Here is a 16065-nt window from a genome sequence, read left to right on the forward strand (position 1 = left end):
TCCTCATACTGTGTACCAACTAGTCTTTCGATTATGAAAGCACATGGAACATACTGGATGGCAGTTGTAGGCAGTGCTATCACATCTTGACAACATATGGTTCTAGTGTGAGGATGGGATCAGGACAGTACTCTGCGCATTTAGTGTGGGGCAGTGCATTTATTTATTTGTAAACAGTGATGGTTCAAGTTGAATTTTTGGATGAAATGCATGTCATGGATGAGCATGAGTATGCATGAATAAGTATACACTAAATATGTGTGCAAAATATGTATACTATGAGGGCATGTCAATATTGTATATATTTGTGTGTAAGTGCGGTTTTCCTTCAGCAGCTGCTGCTAGTCCATGTTTTGCATATATTGTACATAGAAAAGTGATTAAAATATAAAATACTGTGTATAGAATGATTAAATTAATCAGAAAGCTAATAGTTAAATGGGAAACATAATCTTTAAGGCAAGATTAAAAATTAGGTTTAACAAACAACAACAAAATGTAGTGGAAATTCTACTGGAATAGAAACTGTTATTATTAAAGCATATCTTAATTTGCTATATAAAATCGCCAAGGTAGCCGAGCGCGCTAATGCGCTGTTTCCTGAACTCGGGTAGGCGCGTCGCCCCAGGATCGAATCCGCCTGGCGGATTAATGACGAAGGCTGGTATGACACCCAGCCTGGACGTGGCTTTTAGGCGGTTTTTCGCATCCTGTTAGGTGAATACAGAGGTGGTCCCCACGTTCCGCCTCAGTTACACGACTTGCAGACATTTGAAAAACGTTCCCACTATTCCATGGGTTACATTAGATGAAGACAGCTGGGGTACACTAATTCCATCCCAGGGGGTTCAGAGTGGCAGCAGGAAGGGCATCCGGCCACCCTCTGCAACTAACACTGCCAAATCAACAGTAAGAAGGCCGATCCCGCATTGAAGCGGGAATAAGGCATCAAGAAAATGATGATGAATGATCTTCAGTTGTTATATTATCGATATTTTATCTTCACCATTTCACTATTGAACTATAAGGAAAATTTTTGTATTAATAGTGTGTTTACAACAAACAGATCCAATACTTACGCTTCTCAACACAATACTCACACCATCCAAGCAAATGTGCTCTTGATAGTGGATGACGTGGGGGAGAGAGCTCAACTATTAACCCATTGTGGGAGGAGGGTGATGAGTATCCCACTGTATTAATATATTTCATAATCTGAGATAGGTAGTCGGTTTTCGCCAATTTTTAGTCACAGAATTGCCTGACAACCACGTGAAAAGTACTGGGTTATGTTTTTTACCATGTACACGTTCCTCAGTTGCCTGGGTAGAATGGGGATGCCCATGGCTGATCTTACACATTTGTTGCAGGAGTGTGGACAGTATAGTGCATCCGCAGGAAAGGGGAATGCTGTGGTTGCCTTTAATATAAGCGTTCCAGTTGCCTCAGGTTTACCTTATTCTGGATAATTAACCTGACACTACAGGTTGAGGTCTTCTCATACATTCACCACTTAACTATTACCTATCGATTTTAATATTACCTTATCAGTGACCCTTTCATGTGTACTGTTCGCGTGTTTGGGTACCCATAAGCGACGCTGTGGTACTATTGACACACTATGATTTTTATGGCATTTGAAAAGAATGCTGGCATTTGTCAAGACGTTACCAGTATGATTATTTTGGTATGCTTTCAGGGCGTCGAACTGATGTGAAAATAATGCCGATAAAGGGATTCTGAGCCGTGTGGAGTCGCCGCGCGGTTTGCGTCGCTATGTCACGGAGTGCACGGCCTCTTCCGCCGGAGGTTTGAGTCCTCCCTCGCGCATGGGTGTGTGTGTCGTTCTTATCATAAGTTAGTTTAAGTAGTGTGTCTAGGGACCGATGATGCTAGCAGTTTGTTCCCTTAGGAATTCACACAGATTTGAACATTTGAAGCGATTCTGAAGTTCGATGTACGATGCTGGTATTATACTATTATTCTGAGCAAACTGCAAAGTGAAAGAGTAAGTTCAAATTTACGCTGGGAACTATACTGTTACGTCACTCACATACACTGATGGCCCTTAAGATTGCAGCACCAAGAGTGATAAAATCAATTCAATGTTACTAAATCTACTTGTACAAGTTACACTTAGTTGCATTCATAATAAATGACTGATAGTGTGGGTGATTAGGTGTGTAAAGTGAGTTAAGTTTAATGCACAGAACTGACACTTGGTCACTCCCCATTACCTGGGCATCAGAACGGACTGAACTCGATAACAGATACGGGTACGTCATTGGTTGCTGCCTCAACTATATCGTGAATACATCAGTCACAGAGGTTGGTGTGATGCCAGTCTCTCAGCAAGCCACGACCAGATATGAGAGATCCGGAGAACTTGTTGGTTGAAGCCCCGGTTTAATGGTTCAAATGGCTCTTAGCACTATGGGACTTAACTTCTGAGGTCATCAGTCCCCTAGAACTTAGAACTACTTAAACCTAACTAACCTAAGGACATCACACACATCCATGCCCGAGGCAGGATTCGAACCGGCGACCGTAGCGGTCGTGCGGTTCCAGACTGTAGCGCCTAGAACCGCTCGGCCACACTGGCCGGCGCGGTTTAATGCTCTCTGTATCGAAGTTCGGTTAGGACGTGACAGGCAATATTTTTTTGCAAACATAATGAAGTAACAATTACTTCGAATATAGTTCACAGCCACTGATCTAAACATAGTAGTTAAGTAACGGATTGTGTCCATGTTAACAGCAATATGCAGAAGAGGTGATGGTTTTGTATACTCAGTGGCATCCCAAGCGTCCATGACTGATACTTGACTTAGTATAAAGGTCATCTTTGCACGTATTAATATCTTGTCTCAGATAGTATGTTTTAAACCACAAATACCGAATCGCAGAATGGAATGATAAAAATAGAATTATATTGGAGTCAATTGGAAGTGTGCTACCTTTTAACGGCAAAATTGGTAGCTTATCTCCTGAGAGACTTTCTGTATAAAATGATAAAATATTTCTCTGTAGCTGAACACCTACTTTTTTGAGGGTTTTGAACACCGTACATCATTTCACATCGACAAAATCTACTTCTAAATCTACGAATCAACTCGTACCGATTTTCAAAAGTATTGCTGCCATTGTCAATCGCAACGTCTGAACTACGTCCTGTTGCTCCAACGTTTCCAAAAGACAGGCTGGTCATCACCTGACCCTCAGTTGTTTTCTAATCTTCAGTATACTTATGCTTTGACCTACTTGGTTCCATGAAGTATTGGGCTGATGGTAGATAATTCCGATACTTATCTGCCCCTCCTAGTAACTTAGTAGCATGTTTCGTGGATGATCCACACGATAAATAGCAGTGATCTGGAAAGAGTCGTTTAGTATCCACATCACAAATTATTATGTAAATACGCCTACATGCTGCAATTTACGAGTGATTTCTGCTTGAACATATGCATGTGACTTAGGCATTCTTAAATACCATCATTTACACTTTATACATAGTACAATAAGAGAAATTTATTTCCAGAATAGAAGGATTTGTCATGGCAAACATTTTCACTTTCTTTTCAAAATATAATTTGCTGTCTATGAGACTTTTTATGTCACTAGATAATTGATAAAATATTTTATTTGCGTCATGTAATGCACCCCTTTAGTGATAACGTCAATGTGGTGTAATGAATTTAATTTTTTTCTCGTATTATAATTATGTACATCATTGTACGTTTTGAAATGCAATGGTTCGCATGCCACAAACTTCATGAGGGAACAAGTGCACTATGAAGGTGTAATCGGTTAGCCTAACTAGCTAAACAGACATGTTTAGGATGATCCTGGATGTGCACTACGTATTATCCTTCCAGTACGTTCTTGAGGAAAGGAGGCATCATTAAATACGACATTATTAAACGAAAATATGAAAAATACGTCAGTTACTGATTTCTCTCTCACGATGATTAGCAATGGTTCCAAATGCAAAAGTGGCTGAAGTAAGTTGTATAGGGAATTTCAAAAGTGGTTTTCCCAGTTTAAATTATCATCAATAAGGACTTCTACGAATTTACAAATTTACACCTTATTATGAAACGTATAAATCTGTAGACGAAAGTTTGATCGGGACACTAACCGATAATCTCAGAAGTAACTCGTAAAATTCCAACTGGAAATAATAAGGAGATCTGAGAAAATATAATGAGTTACCCAATATAATTTTATATCGTTAACAAGTTTATTTTGAAAGTGTTTGTGTGGATTTTAGCCTCATATGGAAGTGAAACGTTTATGATAAACTCTAGGGAGAAGAGAAGATTACGCAGGGATTTAGAAGAATAATGCTGCAGAAGTACATTCAGGAATATATTCTTATGTCCAAAAACTAATTAAGTGATGGCAAATAGAGTTGGGCCTCAAAACCTTTATTGTACAATGTGACGGGATAAATTTATAAGAGGCATGACTCAATTTTCAAAGTGGTTATGTAAATAGTTTAAGGGGGTATGGAGGGGGGGGGGCAATAAGGACACCATGGCTAGACTGCGGTAAACACATTCAGTGACATGAGTTACCATAGTTTTGATGAAGATATTTGCAGGAAACCTTCACCTGCAGATCTGCTGTAAACCAGTATCTAAAATGAAGATTGCATGAACAAATGGTTTGAAAGATCTTTTTAAAATTTTATGTGTATCTCATTGTTTTGTGATCGGCTGGATCTAACATGTGCTGTGTTAATCATCCTTATTCAACTTCGCTTTGTCTTAGTCAAAGACATGTAATAATGTAACCCGGCTGAAAAGTAAGAGCTTCATTATTGGAATCTTAAATATAAGAAAGTTATTTCACTTTTGAATCGTCTCTCGTCTGAAGCTAATCTAAGCATATCAACTTTCTTTGTTTGCTTATGTGTTAGAGAGATTAAATATAGAAATTAGTCATCCGCTTTCAGGTTAGTAACAGATTTTGTTTAGTGGTTAGTACAAAAGACTTATTTCAGTCCAGCCTTTATGATCTTAGCTTGCAACGGTTTCTGTGAACTTGTTAAAGAAAGACTTGGATGCTTCCTACTTCCGCTGAGCCAGTGAGGACTGTTTACTCCACTGCTAAGTGAGGTATTTCCTTCCTTCAGTCGACTGATGCGCTCGGCACTCTGACAGTCATAAAGCTGACGTTCGATACTTGACTGATTCGTTCTGCTTATGCACCAAATAATTCTCAACATGCTTCGTGGGCGCTAGCTTGAATTTTCCTAACAGTCAGAAAATGCACTGTGACATCGCGAACAAACGACTGTCATACCAGCATAAGTAGTACACAGTTGTGAGTTCTTTGAAGTGAACATACTTTGGTAAATTATAGTTTTGGAAAGTTATGTGACGCATGTAACAATATATGCGGAGAACAGTCAGAATCTGCTTAAACAATAGAGAAGTTTTGCTCTGTTCAGTGCTAAAATAATGTATCTGATCACTGACGTATAGTTGAGACTCAGTAACTGACCAGGCTAAAGTTCTGTCAGTCATTCTGTTACGGAAAATAAAGAGGTATCATCGTTTAGTAGTGTTATATGTATTCAGCATAAGGAAAGGGTAAATGATTAAGTGTTTGTTCTTGGAAACTGATGTCAGTTCAGAATTTTAAAAATATTAACTGAAGAACTTCTAGTAAAATTCTTTATTCAGATAAATAATATTACTGACTATATACACATTATAAATTAGAAAACATTTACTTAAAACTGAGGAAAAATGAATTCTTTTTAATAGTTTCCACGCTCTCCGGGAAGAGCTTGTTGTACGGAACGGTGTCGAAGACGTACTGCGCCTGCTGCTTGTACACCTGCTCCATCCAGTCCTCCATGGGGCCCAGCATCTCGCGCTCCACGATGGGCGACGTCATCGCGTTGATCAGGGCGTTGCCTGTGGTTTCTGCAAGTGTGCGGATAGTCTGCTTTTAGTGTGCGGTATGAAAGCCGTCAGCACATCACGTGTACACGCCAGACACATTGAAATTTTGGATGTGTAAGGAGATCAGTTAGCGGCATTACTTACAAACAGCCGAGCTCCTAGTATTCTAAGTTGTGCACGGAAACAAAAAGAGGAAACAAAATATATACAAGGAAAGAAAAAGTTCAAATAAATGGTTTGCTATGCCAAAGAAGAGTTCACAGGAACAGGCGTTACAACTTGTTCGAATAACAAGATTTCTTGCTGATTTTATTACGGTGAAATTGGATTCAGCCAAGTGTAAGACGAATGACTTCTATTCATTCCCACGTAGATGTTATTTGTTGATATCACACTGCAAGGCATCTCATCAGGAAAGAAGTTTCGTACTGTAAACTTGTAGGGCTAATGAGATTTGTGTGTGAATTTGTGCCATACAAACTGAAACAAGTATAAAGAAAGAGAAAGCACGATCATGTGAGTATTACTGTTGTTTCAGGTAGTCATCGCGTTTGTTACGTGGAGTATAGGGTTGTCACAAACGTTTGAGGTTTAATAAAAATTACTACGACTCCACAGTTGACCAGAGATGATTGAACCATCTTAAATACGTTGATATGTAAGCAGCATGTTGACGATATATGAATTGGGTTTTATAAAACACCATTTTAAGTGTGCGTGTGTGACATACCAAGAGGAGGGAAGCCTCCGAACAGGCCAGTGAGCTTGTAGGAAGTCTTCCCGTAGGTGTACTTCGTCTTGGCGGAGTCCAGTTGCAGATAAGTCTCGCCGTTGCGTCGAGTGACAGGGTGTCCCTTGTAAGTTACGTCTGCTGTAGAGTCGACTGAAAGGGAGAAGAAATAAATCATAAGAAATAGTTATCACTTGGAGCCAATTATTTACAATGAACTTATAGTTGCGCTATGAGGCAATGTGACCTTATGTTGCAATTTTAATGAACTCCCTTTTATAACACAGAAAGAAACACTGTGCATTCAATTTTACTTCGAACTATTTGATTTTTGTTTTCATCTCTATTTCCTTACAAGTCTATAGTTTATTACCACACGCATATAAAAACCAAAGGACCAGCTACTGTTAGGCACGGAATACTTACTCATTGTAAGTTTGAATCGGCCGTTGCCTCTCATAGGAATGCCCTTAATAACCTCTTCATCGAGAGTGTAGATGCCTTCCATCACCAAGGCACCAGGGGTGTGCGTAACAACATGAATGGTGTGGTTCTCCACGTCCACTCTGGCAAAACAGGAATACATTTTTAAAAACGTCAAACAGGAAAACTTCTGGCGAGTGACAGATCAGATTTTAAAATGATAAATATCGTGATTATTTCTTAATGTAACGTTGCCGGGACTCACTGCAAGTCGTCGAGGACGCTGCGTGCGTGACCAATCATGACGATGTCGTCCAGCTTGAAATTGAGCCTGAGGAGAGGCGTGTCGGCCTTCAGAATCAGGGGTGGGATCTGCGTCAGTGGGTCGATGGGTTTCGCCCCGATGCTGGGGAGACCTGTAGACGAGACGACGTGTCAGTAGCATTAAACCGTTATTATGAATCGAGGCACCATTTGTTGGGAATCTCGCGAATCGTGATAAGTAATGCTGGTCACAATGATGTGTAAACCGAAATAGGAAGATAATATTTATGCGATAGCTGACGTCCATCTGCAATGTAAGTTGAGACACATTTCTCCAAAGCACAAATCACTAAGTGGCGTAAAATGGTACGGCTAGGTCACTAACCACAATTTTGGAATATTCCTATTAGCGAGTTTTTCAGGTGGCCTTTTGACCTAGGTGTGTTTTTAAGTCACTCATTTATATTACCTAGTATTGTCAGAGATAATGAAAAAGAAGGGAAAATTGATCAGGGAAAAGGCAAGCTTGAACAGGGAACAACTGCAAGTCTGAGAGTAAGACTGAGAAAATTTAAATTTGCTTCAGAGCTGTGATATAAAACGAAATACACATAATTTGTGGTAAATCTGTTTTCATCAATTCAAATTCATAAATGAGCCCTTCCCCTTCATCCCTTGGATGTCAGGAGCGTCACACCGCTTACAAGACTGTACTGACGTTGAAAAGTGCCTGACGTTTTGCTGTACGGTGTGGTACGGTCTTATGTTAGTACTTACCGCCTGCCAAGAGAGAGAGCGCCGACTGCAGGGCGTTCCGGCGGCAGGTCACGACGTCAGGTTCGTTACTGGGACACGTCCTCACTCCCAGGCCGCTGTGGGACGGGTCATCTGAGGGATAAACACCAGAACAAGGAATGACTTATCGTGGAGTTTACCGCGAACATCAACACACATTGTCTTTGTGGTGAAACCAGTATATATTGTTGAGAATGTGCGACGTTTCAGTAAGAGCACTCTCATCGTCTTGAGATAGGAGACGATGATTCGTAAACTACGATTAAACATTTGCAGTCCGTAGTGTCAGTACAACGAAGCTCATATGGTGTGCGATGGTGACATTTACCACGTGTATTTGTCATTGTTTGCATTTAACACCGACTTCGAAGGTAGCACAAATTTAAATATAAGAACTAAGACGCCTTAATAGCTCAATACTTGGCAGATTAATTTACGTACCAAGATGACGATCACACTATGGATGTTTATATTAAATCCGACGCATAGTGAGCTCGACTGAATATAGGTTGTATGCATCAACCCTCAACTTATTTTCATAGAAAATTTTCTGTCGAGTATATTTGTTGTAGATGTCCTGGCTCTTCTTTGATCAATGAAAACGCCAGAAGGAAAGGTCTTCATTTGTGGGAACCCAGAGAAAAATTAAAATACCTTCTGATGAGTTAATGCCGACATCTCTCTAGTACAACATCAGGATTTTATTGAAAACAACGGTTTTTCAGTCACTATCCTCTTCTCTAGATATCCACGTGTATGAATGTATCCGAAAGTGTATGAGGGTCTTAGGAGGTTTTTTATTGGTCTTCAGTTTACTTCTATTGTTATCTTCGTTCATAAATATATATTTAGTTTTGCACGTTATTTATAAGAATAACTTGGTGAATAGGAATGGAACAAACTGGTTTTGCAACAAACACAGATTCCTAGCACTTACAGAGAACTATAATGTCGAGGAAGTTGTTGGATTATAATCCCAGAGGCTAGAGAGGTGTGTGTGTCTGCTTACCAGCAACTAGTGCGTCGACTGCAGCGACGACGAGCAGGGCGAATACGGCGGCGAGCTGCATGGTGGTGCCGCGCTGTGCTGCGTGCTGCCAGTGCTGCCGAGAGCTCGCAGTCCGGGCTTTGTATAGGGGTTCTGGTGCACTCTGCGGTGAGGACGGTCCTTCATAGTGCCGATGCCGTCAGTGGTTGCGTAACCTGTTGCGCTATGTACAGTCGGTCGCAGGACACAAACCAGGGATACCAAGGTACGAAGTCTACAAATGTCGCTGACTTTTCAGGAACTCGTAGATGTCCAGCGTAATTTAGTGTAATTTTCCTACTAACGAAACTGCATTTCACTGACGACATTTGAATCTCGAATTACGAGGATAAGGGAAATGACATGGAAGGACTAGGCCACTTTAAGTAACATCATTCATTCTTCAACAACGACAACATTTATTTCTGTATATTTTCCTTTGATAAACTGCCCAATTATAATAATTAAAACAGTTCTAGACAACTTTCTTCAAACAAATTCAAGTACAAGACATTAGAGGGACCTAATGAACAAATACTAACAAAGATAACATCGGGATTGCCCAAAAGTTAACACAAAATGTTTACAGTACAACTTAGAACAAAGATGCCATATGTATTAAACATTACACAGAAAATTTCCTTTGCGAAGCCAGTTAATCAAAAGCATCTTGGCTGACACTGCAGGTCAGTTAATGTAAGACACTCAGCTTCAGCACAGACGTCAAGGATGTGCGACTGCAAACAAATAGCAAGCCGCGCTAGGAAATGATCGAGAGCCGTGCACATGGTCGGAAGTAAACCAGGGCCACGCGGGAAAGAGCCGCCAACAGTGAACACTCTCCGAGCAACTTAGAAGGTGCTGTTAACAAACAAGATAGGTAATTGTAAGACTGTATTAAACTAGAAGTAAAGCTACGGTTTAATCATGAGCACACTTACAGAGTGTTTCAAATAAGTTGATACGCCCTAGAAAATACGTTTTTCTAACAGAACAAGAGAAAGGAAACTCTAATTTCTTCCAGGAAGAACTATAGTAAACAATTCGGTAAGGTCCTACAATTCACCGGAGTTTAGAACATGCTTAAATGGTCTGAATAATGGTAATACCTAAGGGATCTCCAGCTTCTAAAATACTTTGAAAACTTACATTAAAGTTTAGGACAAGCGGATTTTCTTGAATAAGAATTTCGCAACAAACGCAATTTTAAAAACGTTATGTAAGACGTAGGCTCCTCAGATAGCTATGTGTGACAATTGGGAACATTACAAGCATAACAACATTAACCGCGGCAAAGTTTTGGAGAGAAAAGGCTGTCCAGCATATTAACGAACGGTACTTCAAAATTGCACGGAACCGACACAGGGATACACTATCCTCAAAATTCCTGAGCCAAGTAACAAGGAGTGCATGTCGACTCAATGAAACACCAACACGAACATCTGTTTAATCAGTTTGCGGTGCGGTATATCGGCGCACAGCGCTGAACAACTAGTTGCGCGCAACATAAGCGAACCATACCTTTGGCTTCAGCGCAGTCCTGGTGAAGAAGAGTGAACGAGGACCCGGAAAAGACGTCGTGACGATCCACAGACCGTGTGCGTCGCTCCAAGCACTGCTACTGCCCCCCGGCCCACGCTGTGCGAAAACTCCCGTCAACTGCCGATGCAGCCCTGTCTAGAGTGCTCTCTGCCAGGACGCGACGCGCTTTTGAAGACTAGGCGAGGCAGCGATAACTGCACAAGGGGCTAATCCGAGCCCCCGAGTGAGACGCCAGCTAGAAGTTATCGACAGTGTAACAAGCCGCCAAGGCTCAATAACGAACTAATCCTTGTCACAACACAAATTAATATTTGAAAAGAAAATATTTCATTGCGACTCGCAACAGCTGCAATTATGACCTGGTTGACAACATTCTGCCGGCCGGTGTGGCCTCGCGGTTCTAGTGCTTCAGTTTGGAACCGCGTGACCGCTACGGTCGCAGGTTCGAATCCTGCCTCGGGCATGGATGTGTGTGATGTCCTTAGGTTAGTTAGGTTTAATTAGTTCTAAGTTGTTAGCGACTGATGACCTCAGCAGTTAAGTCGCATAGTGCTCAGAGCCATTTGAACCATTTGACAATAATCTGCACACAAAAAAAGAATGAAGATATTCCTAGCCTTATAATTTTGCTGTCTCTTCATGCACATCCTTAAATCAACTCATGATTTATGTCTTGTTTAGGCAATATACACAGTGAATTGTTCGAATTTTGCAACTATAAAACTTAGTTTCATTTGAGACACACCACAAGTATATCACATTCAACACTAGGAAAATCTAGATACATTAAGCAACAGGGTATTTTATAAAATTATTAGAATTGACTGTAACAATCTGTATATTTAAAATGACAAATTATTGTCTAAACAGGACTGGGTTAAACCACTTGAAAATTTTTGCGAACTTTATTTTGTATGCAGATAATTTTTAACAGATTTTGTATGTAAGCAAATAACTGGAAAAATATCCTTCACCAGGGATTTTTCCATCACCGGTTAACACTTATTCAGGACGACTAACTGTAGTTCTCATCAGCTACTTAAAAAAATCTTTAATGTCTTGTGCACTGTTAAATTCGGAATGAAACTGGATCAGAGTGCAGAAAATATATGTTGAAAAGTAAGTTGAGAAGTGAAATTTGAACTACTTCCTTGTGGAGATCGTTTTTTTAGGCCTAGCTGACATTTCAGTGTCTACACATGTTCCTAACAGATCGTGTCAACTTATAAACTGTTACTGCGAGCCAGGATAATAAAATGTTACGGATCGAGTTTTAGTAATGGCAACTAAGGTTTTCAGTTACAATTGAATTAAATAAACTTGCTAATCCCCCCCCACGAACCATGGACTTTGTCGTTGGTGTGAGGCTTGCGTGCCTCAACGATACCGATAGCCGTACCGTAGGTGCAACCACAACGGAGGGGTAGCTGTTGAGAGGCCAGACAAACGTGTGGTTTCTGAAGAAAGGCAGCAACCTTTTCAGTAGTTGCAGGGGCAACAGTCTGGATGATTGACTGACCTGGCCTTGTAACATTAACCAAAACGGCCTTGCTGTGCTGGTACTGCGAACGGCTGAAAGCAAGGGGAAACTACAGCCGTAATTTTTCCCGAGGGCATGCAGATTTACTGTATGATTAAATGATGAAGGCGTCCTCTTGGGTAAAGTTTTCCGGAGGTAAAATAGTCCCCCATTCCGATCTTCGGGCGGGGACTACTCAAGAGGACTTCGTTATGAGGAGAAAGAAAACTGGCGTTCTATGGATCGGAGCGTGGAACGTCAGATCCCTTAATCGGGCAGGTAGGGTAGAAAATTTAAAAAGGGAAATAGATAGGTTAAAGTTAGATATAGCGGGAATTAGTGAAGTTCGGTGGAAGGAGGAACATGACTTCTGGTCAGGTGAATACAGGTTTGTAAATACAAAATTAAATAGGGGTATTGCAGGAGTAGGTTTAATAATGAATAAAAAATAGGAGAGCTCTTAAGCTACTACAAGCAGCATGGTGAACACATTATTGAGGCCAAGATAGACACGAAGCCCACGCCTACTACAGTAGTACAAGTTTATATGCCAACTAGCTCTTCAGATTATGAAGAAATTGATGAAATGTATGATGAGATAAAAGAAATTATTCAGTTAGTGAAGGGAGACGAAAATTTAATAGTCATGGGTGACTGGAATCCGAGAGTAGGAAAAGGAAGAGAAGGAAACGTAGTAGGTGAATATGTAATGGGGTTAAGAAATGAAAGAGGAAGCCGCCTAGTAGAATTTTGCACAGAGCATAACTTAATCATTGCTAACACATGGTTCAAGAATCATGAAAGAAGGTTGTATACATGGAAGAACCCTGCAGATACTAAAAGATTTCAGACAGATTATATAATTGTGAGATACAGATTTAGGAACCAGATTTAAAATTGTAAGACATTTCCAGGGGCAGATGTGGACCCTGACCACAATCTATTGGTTATGAACTGTAGATTAAAACTGAAGAAACTGCAAAAAGGTGGGAATTTAAGGAGATGGGACCTGGATAAACTGAAAGAACAAGGGTTCTACAGAGTTTCAGGGAGAGCATAAGGGAACAATTGACAGGAATGGGGGAAAGAAATACAGTAGAAGAAGAATGGGTAGCTTTGAGGAATGAAATAGTGAAGGCAGCAGTGGAACAAGTAGGTAAAAAGACGAGGGCTAGTAGAAGTCCTTAAGTGACAGAAGAGATACTGAATTTAATTGATGAAAGGAGAAAATACAAAAATGTAGTAAATGAAGCAGGAAAAAAGAATTACAAAAGTCTCAAAAATGAGATCGACAGGAAGTGCAAAATAGTTAAGCAGGTATGGCTGGAGGACAAATGCAAGAATGTAGAGGCATATTTCCTTAGGGGTAAGACAGATACTGCCTATAATTAAATTAAAGAGACCTTTGGAGCAAAGAGAACCACTTGTATGATTATCAAGAGCGCAGATGGAAACACAGTCTTAAGAAAAGATGGGAAAGTAGAAAGGTGGAAGGAGTATTTAGAGCATCTATACAAGCGCGATGCATTTGAGGGCAATATTATGAAAATGGAAGAGGACATTGGTGAAGATGAGATGGGAGTTATCATACTGTACGAAGAATCTGACAGATCACTGAAAGACTTAAGCCAAAAAGGCCCCGGGAGTAGACAACATTCGATTAGTGGTACTAACAGCTTGGGGAGAGCAGCTGTAAAACAATACCACCATCTGGTGAGCAAGATGTATGAGACTGGCGAAATTCCTTCAGGCTTCAAGAAGAATATAATAATTCCAATCCCAAAGAAAGCAGGTGTTGACAGATTACCGAACTATCAGTTTAATAAGTCACAGCTGCAAAATACTAACAAGAATTCTTTGGAGACGAATGGAGAAACTGGTAGAAGCCGACCTCGGGGAAGATCAGTTTGGATTCCGTAGAAATGTTGGAACACGTGAGGTAATACTGACCCAACGACTTATCTTAGAAGAAAGATTAAGGAAAGGCAAACCTACATTTCTAGCATTTGTATACTTAGTGAAAGCTCTTGACAATATAGACTGGAATACTCTCTTTCAAATTCTAAAGGTGGCAGGGGTAAAATACAATGGGCGAAAAGCTATTTACAATTTGTACAGAAACCAGATGGAAGTTATAAGAGTCGAGGGACAAGAAAGGGAAGCAGGGGTTTGGAAGGGAATGAGACAGGGTAGTAGCCGCTCCCCGATGTTATTCAATCTGAATATTGAGCAAGCAGTAAAGGAAACAAAAGAGAAATTCGGAGGAGTTATTAAAATCCATGGAGAAGAAACAAAAACTAGTAATTCTGTCAGAGACACCAAAGGACTTAGAGGAGCAGTTGAACGGAATGGACAGTGTCTTGAAAGGAGGGTATAAGATGAACATCAACAAAACAAAACAAGGATAATGGAATTTAGTCGAATTAAGTTGGGTGATGCTGAGGGAATTAGATTAGGAAATGAGACACTTAAAGTAGTAAAGCAGTTTTGCTATTTTGGGAGCAAAATAACTGATGATAGTAGAAGTAGAGAGGATATAAAATGTAGACTGGCAATGACAAGGAAAGCGTTTCTGAAGAAGAGAAATTTATTAACATCCAGTATAGGTTTAAGTGTCAGGAAGTCGTTTCTGAAAGTATTTGAATGGAGCGTAGCCATGTATGGAAGTGAAACATTGACGATGTGCAGTTTGGACATGAAGAGAATAGAAGCTTTCGAAATGTGGTGCTACAGAAGAATGCTGAAGATTAGGTGGGTAGATCACGTAAGTAATGAGGAGGTATTGATAAGAATTGTGGAGAAGAGGTGTTTGTGGCACAACTTGACTAGAAGAAGGGATCGGTTGGTAGGACATGTTCTGAGGCATCAAGGGATCACCAATTTAGTACTGGAGAGCAGGGTGGAGGGTAAGAATTGTAGAGGGAGATCAAGAGATGAATACACTAAGCCGATTCAGAAGGATGTAGGCTGCAGTAGGTACTGGGAGATAAAGAAGCTTGCACAGGATAGAGTAGCATGGAGAGCTGCATCAAACCAGTCTCAGGACTGAAGACCACAAAAACAAACTTGCTAATCCACCAGTGCCAATTCCGCGCCTGTGCGAACATTCGAATACGTATCATTGTCAAGTACTCGAAATTTTGTTCGTTTTAAACATTATCCTACTGAAATTTCTTCCGATTTTGCAGTGAAGGAAATCAATATCAGAAGGAAAAACGGAGAAATATAATTTTATTATGCTTAAATCAAAAGCAGCCTAAATGATACGCTATGGATCTATATGCCTCCCACAGACTAAAGAAAGGCGCCTAAAAATCTCTTCCTCTAACAGAAGAAAAAGGAATATGATTATAGTAATCTTTCTGGTCAGATTTTGAGCATTTCGTATTCAGTAATTACTACAGACAATTGTTTACATTCTCTATGACAAATCTAGATCAGAAAACTCAAATAAATGTAAATCAGTTATAATGTTGTGGAACTACCACATCGTAATTTTGTAATCTATGCATATGTTTCTGTATTATATTTTCGGTTACTTAATATAAAAAGACGCTACACTAACCCTATGACATACGTTAGAAGATAGATTAAGGAAAGACCAACCTACATTAGTAGACATTGAGAAAGCTTTTGACAATATTGAGGGGAATACTCTTTCTCAAATTCTGAAGGTGGCAGGGGTCAAATACAGGGTGCGAAGGCTATTTACAATCTGTACAGAAACCAGATGGCAGTTATAAGAGTCGATGTGTATGAAAGGGAAGCAGTGGTTGGGTAGGGTGTGAAACAGGGTTGTAGCCTATCCTCGATGTTATTCAATCCGTACATTGAGCAAGCAATAAAGGAA

The 16065-nt window shown here is 40.2% G+C and overlaps 1 protein-coding gene across 4 annotated transcripts in view; it reads right to left on the reverse strand.

Annotated features, from left to right (window-relative positions):
* Nucleotides 1–5697: 5697 nt before the first annotated feature.
* The window catches only part of LOC126191424 (putative beta-carotene-binding protein), a 49541-nt gene continuing 39173 nt past the window's right edge, over nt 5698–16065 (reverse strand). The window contains exons 3-6 of one of the 4 annotated variants that reach the window (XM_049932301.1): nt 7334–7484; nt 7072–7211; nt 6646–6798; nt 5698–5936 (exon numbers count right to left, since the gene is read on the reverse strand). In XM_049932301.1, the coding sequence (XP_049788258.1) occupies nt 5737–5936; nt 6646–6798; nt 7072–7211; nt 7334–7484 (644 nt within the window). In that variant the 3' untranslated portion in view covers nt 5698–5736. The remainder of the gene's footprint in view (nt 5937–6645; nt 6799–7071; nt 7212–7333; nt 7485–16065) is intronic. The other 3 variants (XM_049932298.1, XM_049932299.1, XM_049932297.1) reach the window with 3 other exon arrangements.

This window comes from Schistocerca cancellata, chromosome 6 (genome assembly GCF_023864275.1).
Source record: "Schistocerca cancellata isolate TAMUIC-IGC-003103 chromosome 6, iqSchCanc2.1, whole genome shotgun sequence".
In the NCBI taxonomy this organism is placed as follows: domain Eukaryota; kingdom Metazoa; phylum Arthropoda; class Insecta; order Orthoptera; family Acrididae; genus Schistocerca; species Schistocerca cancellata.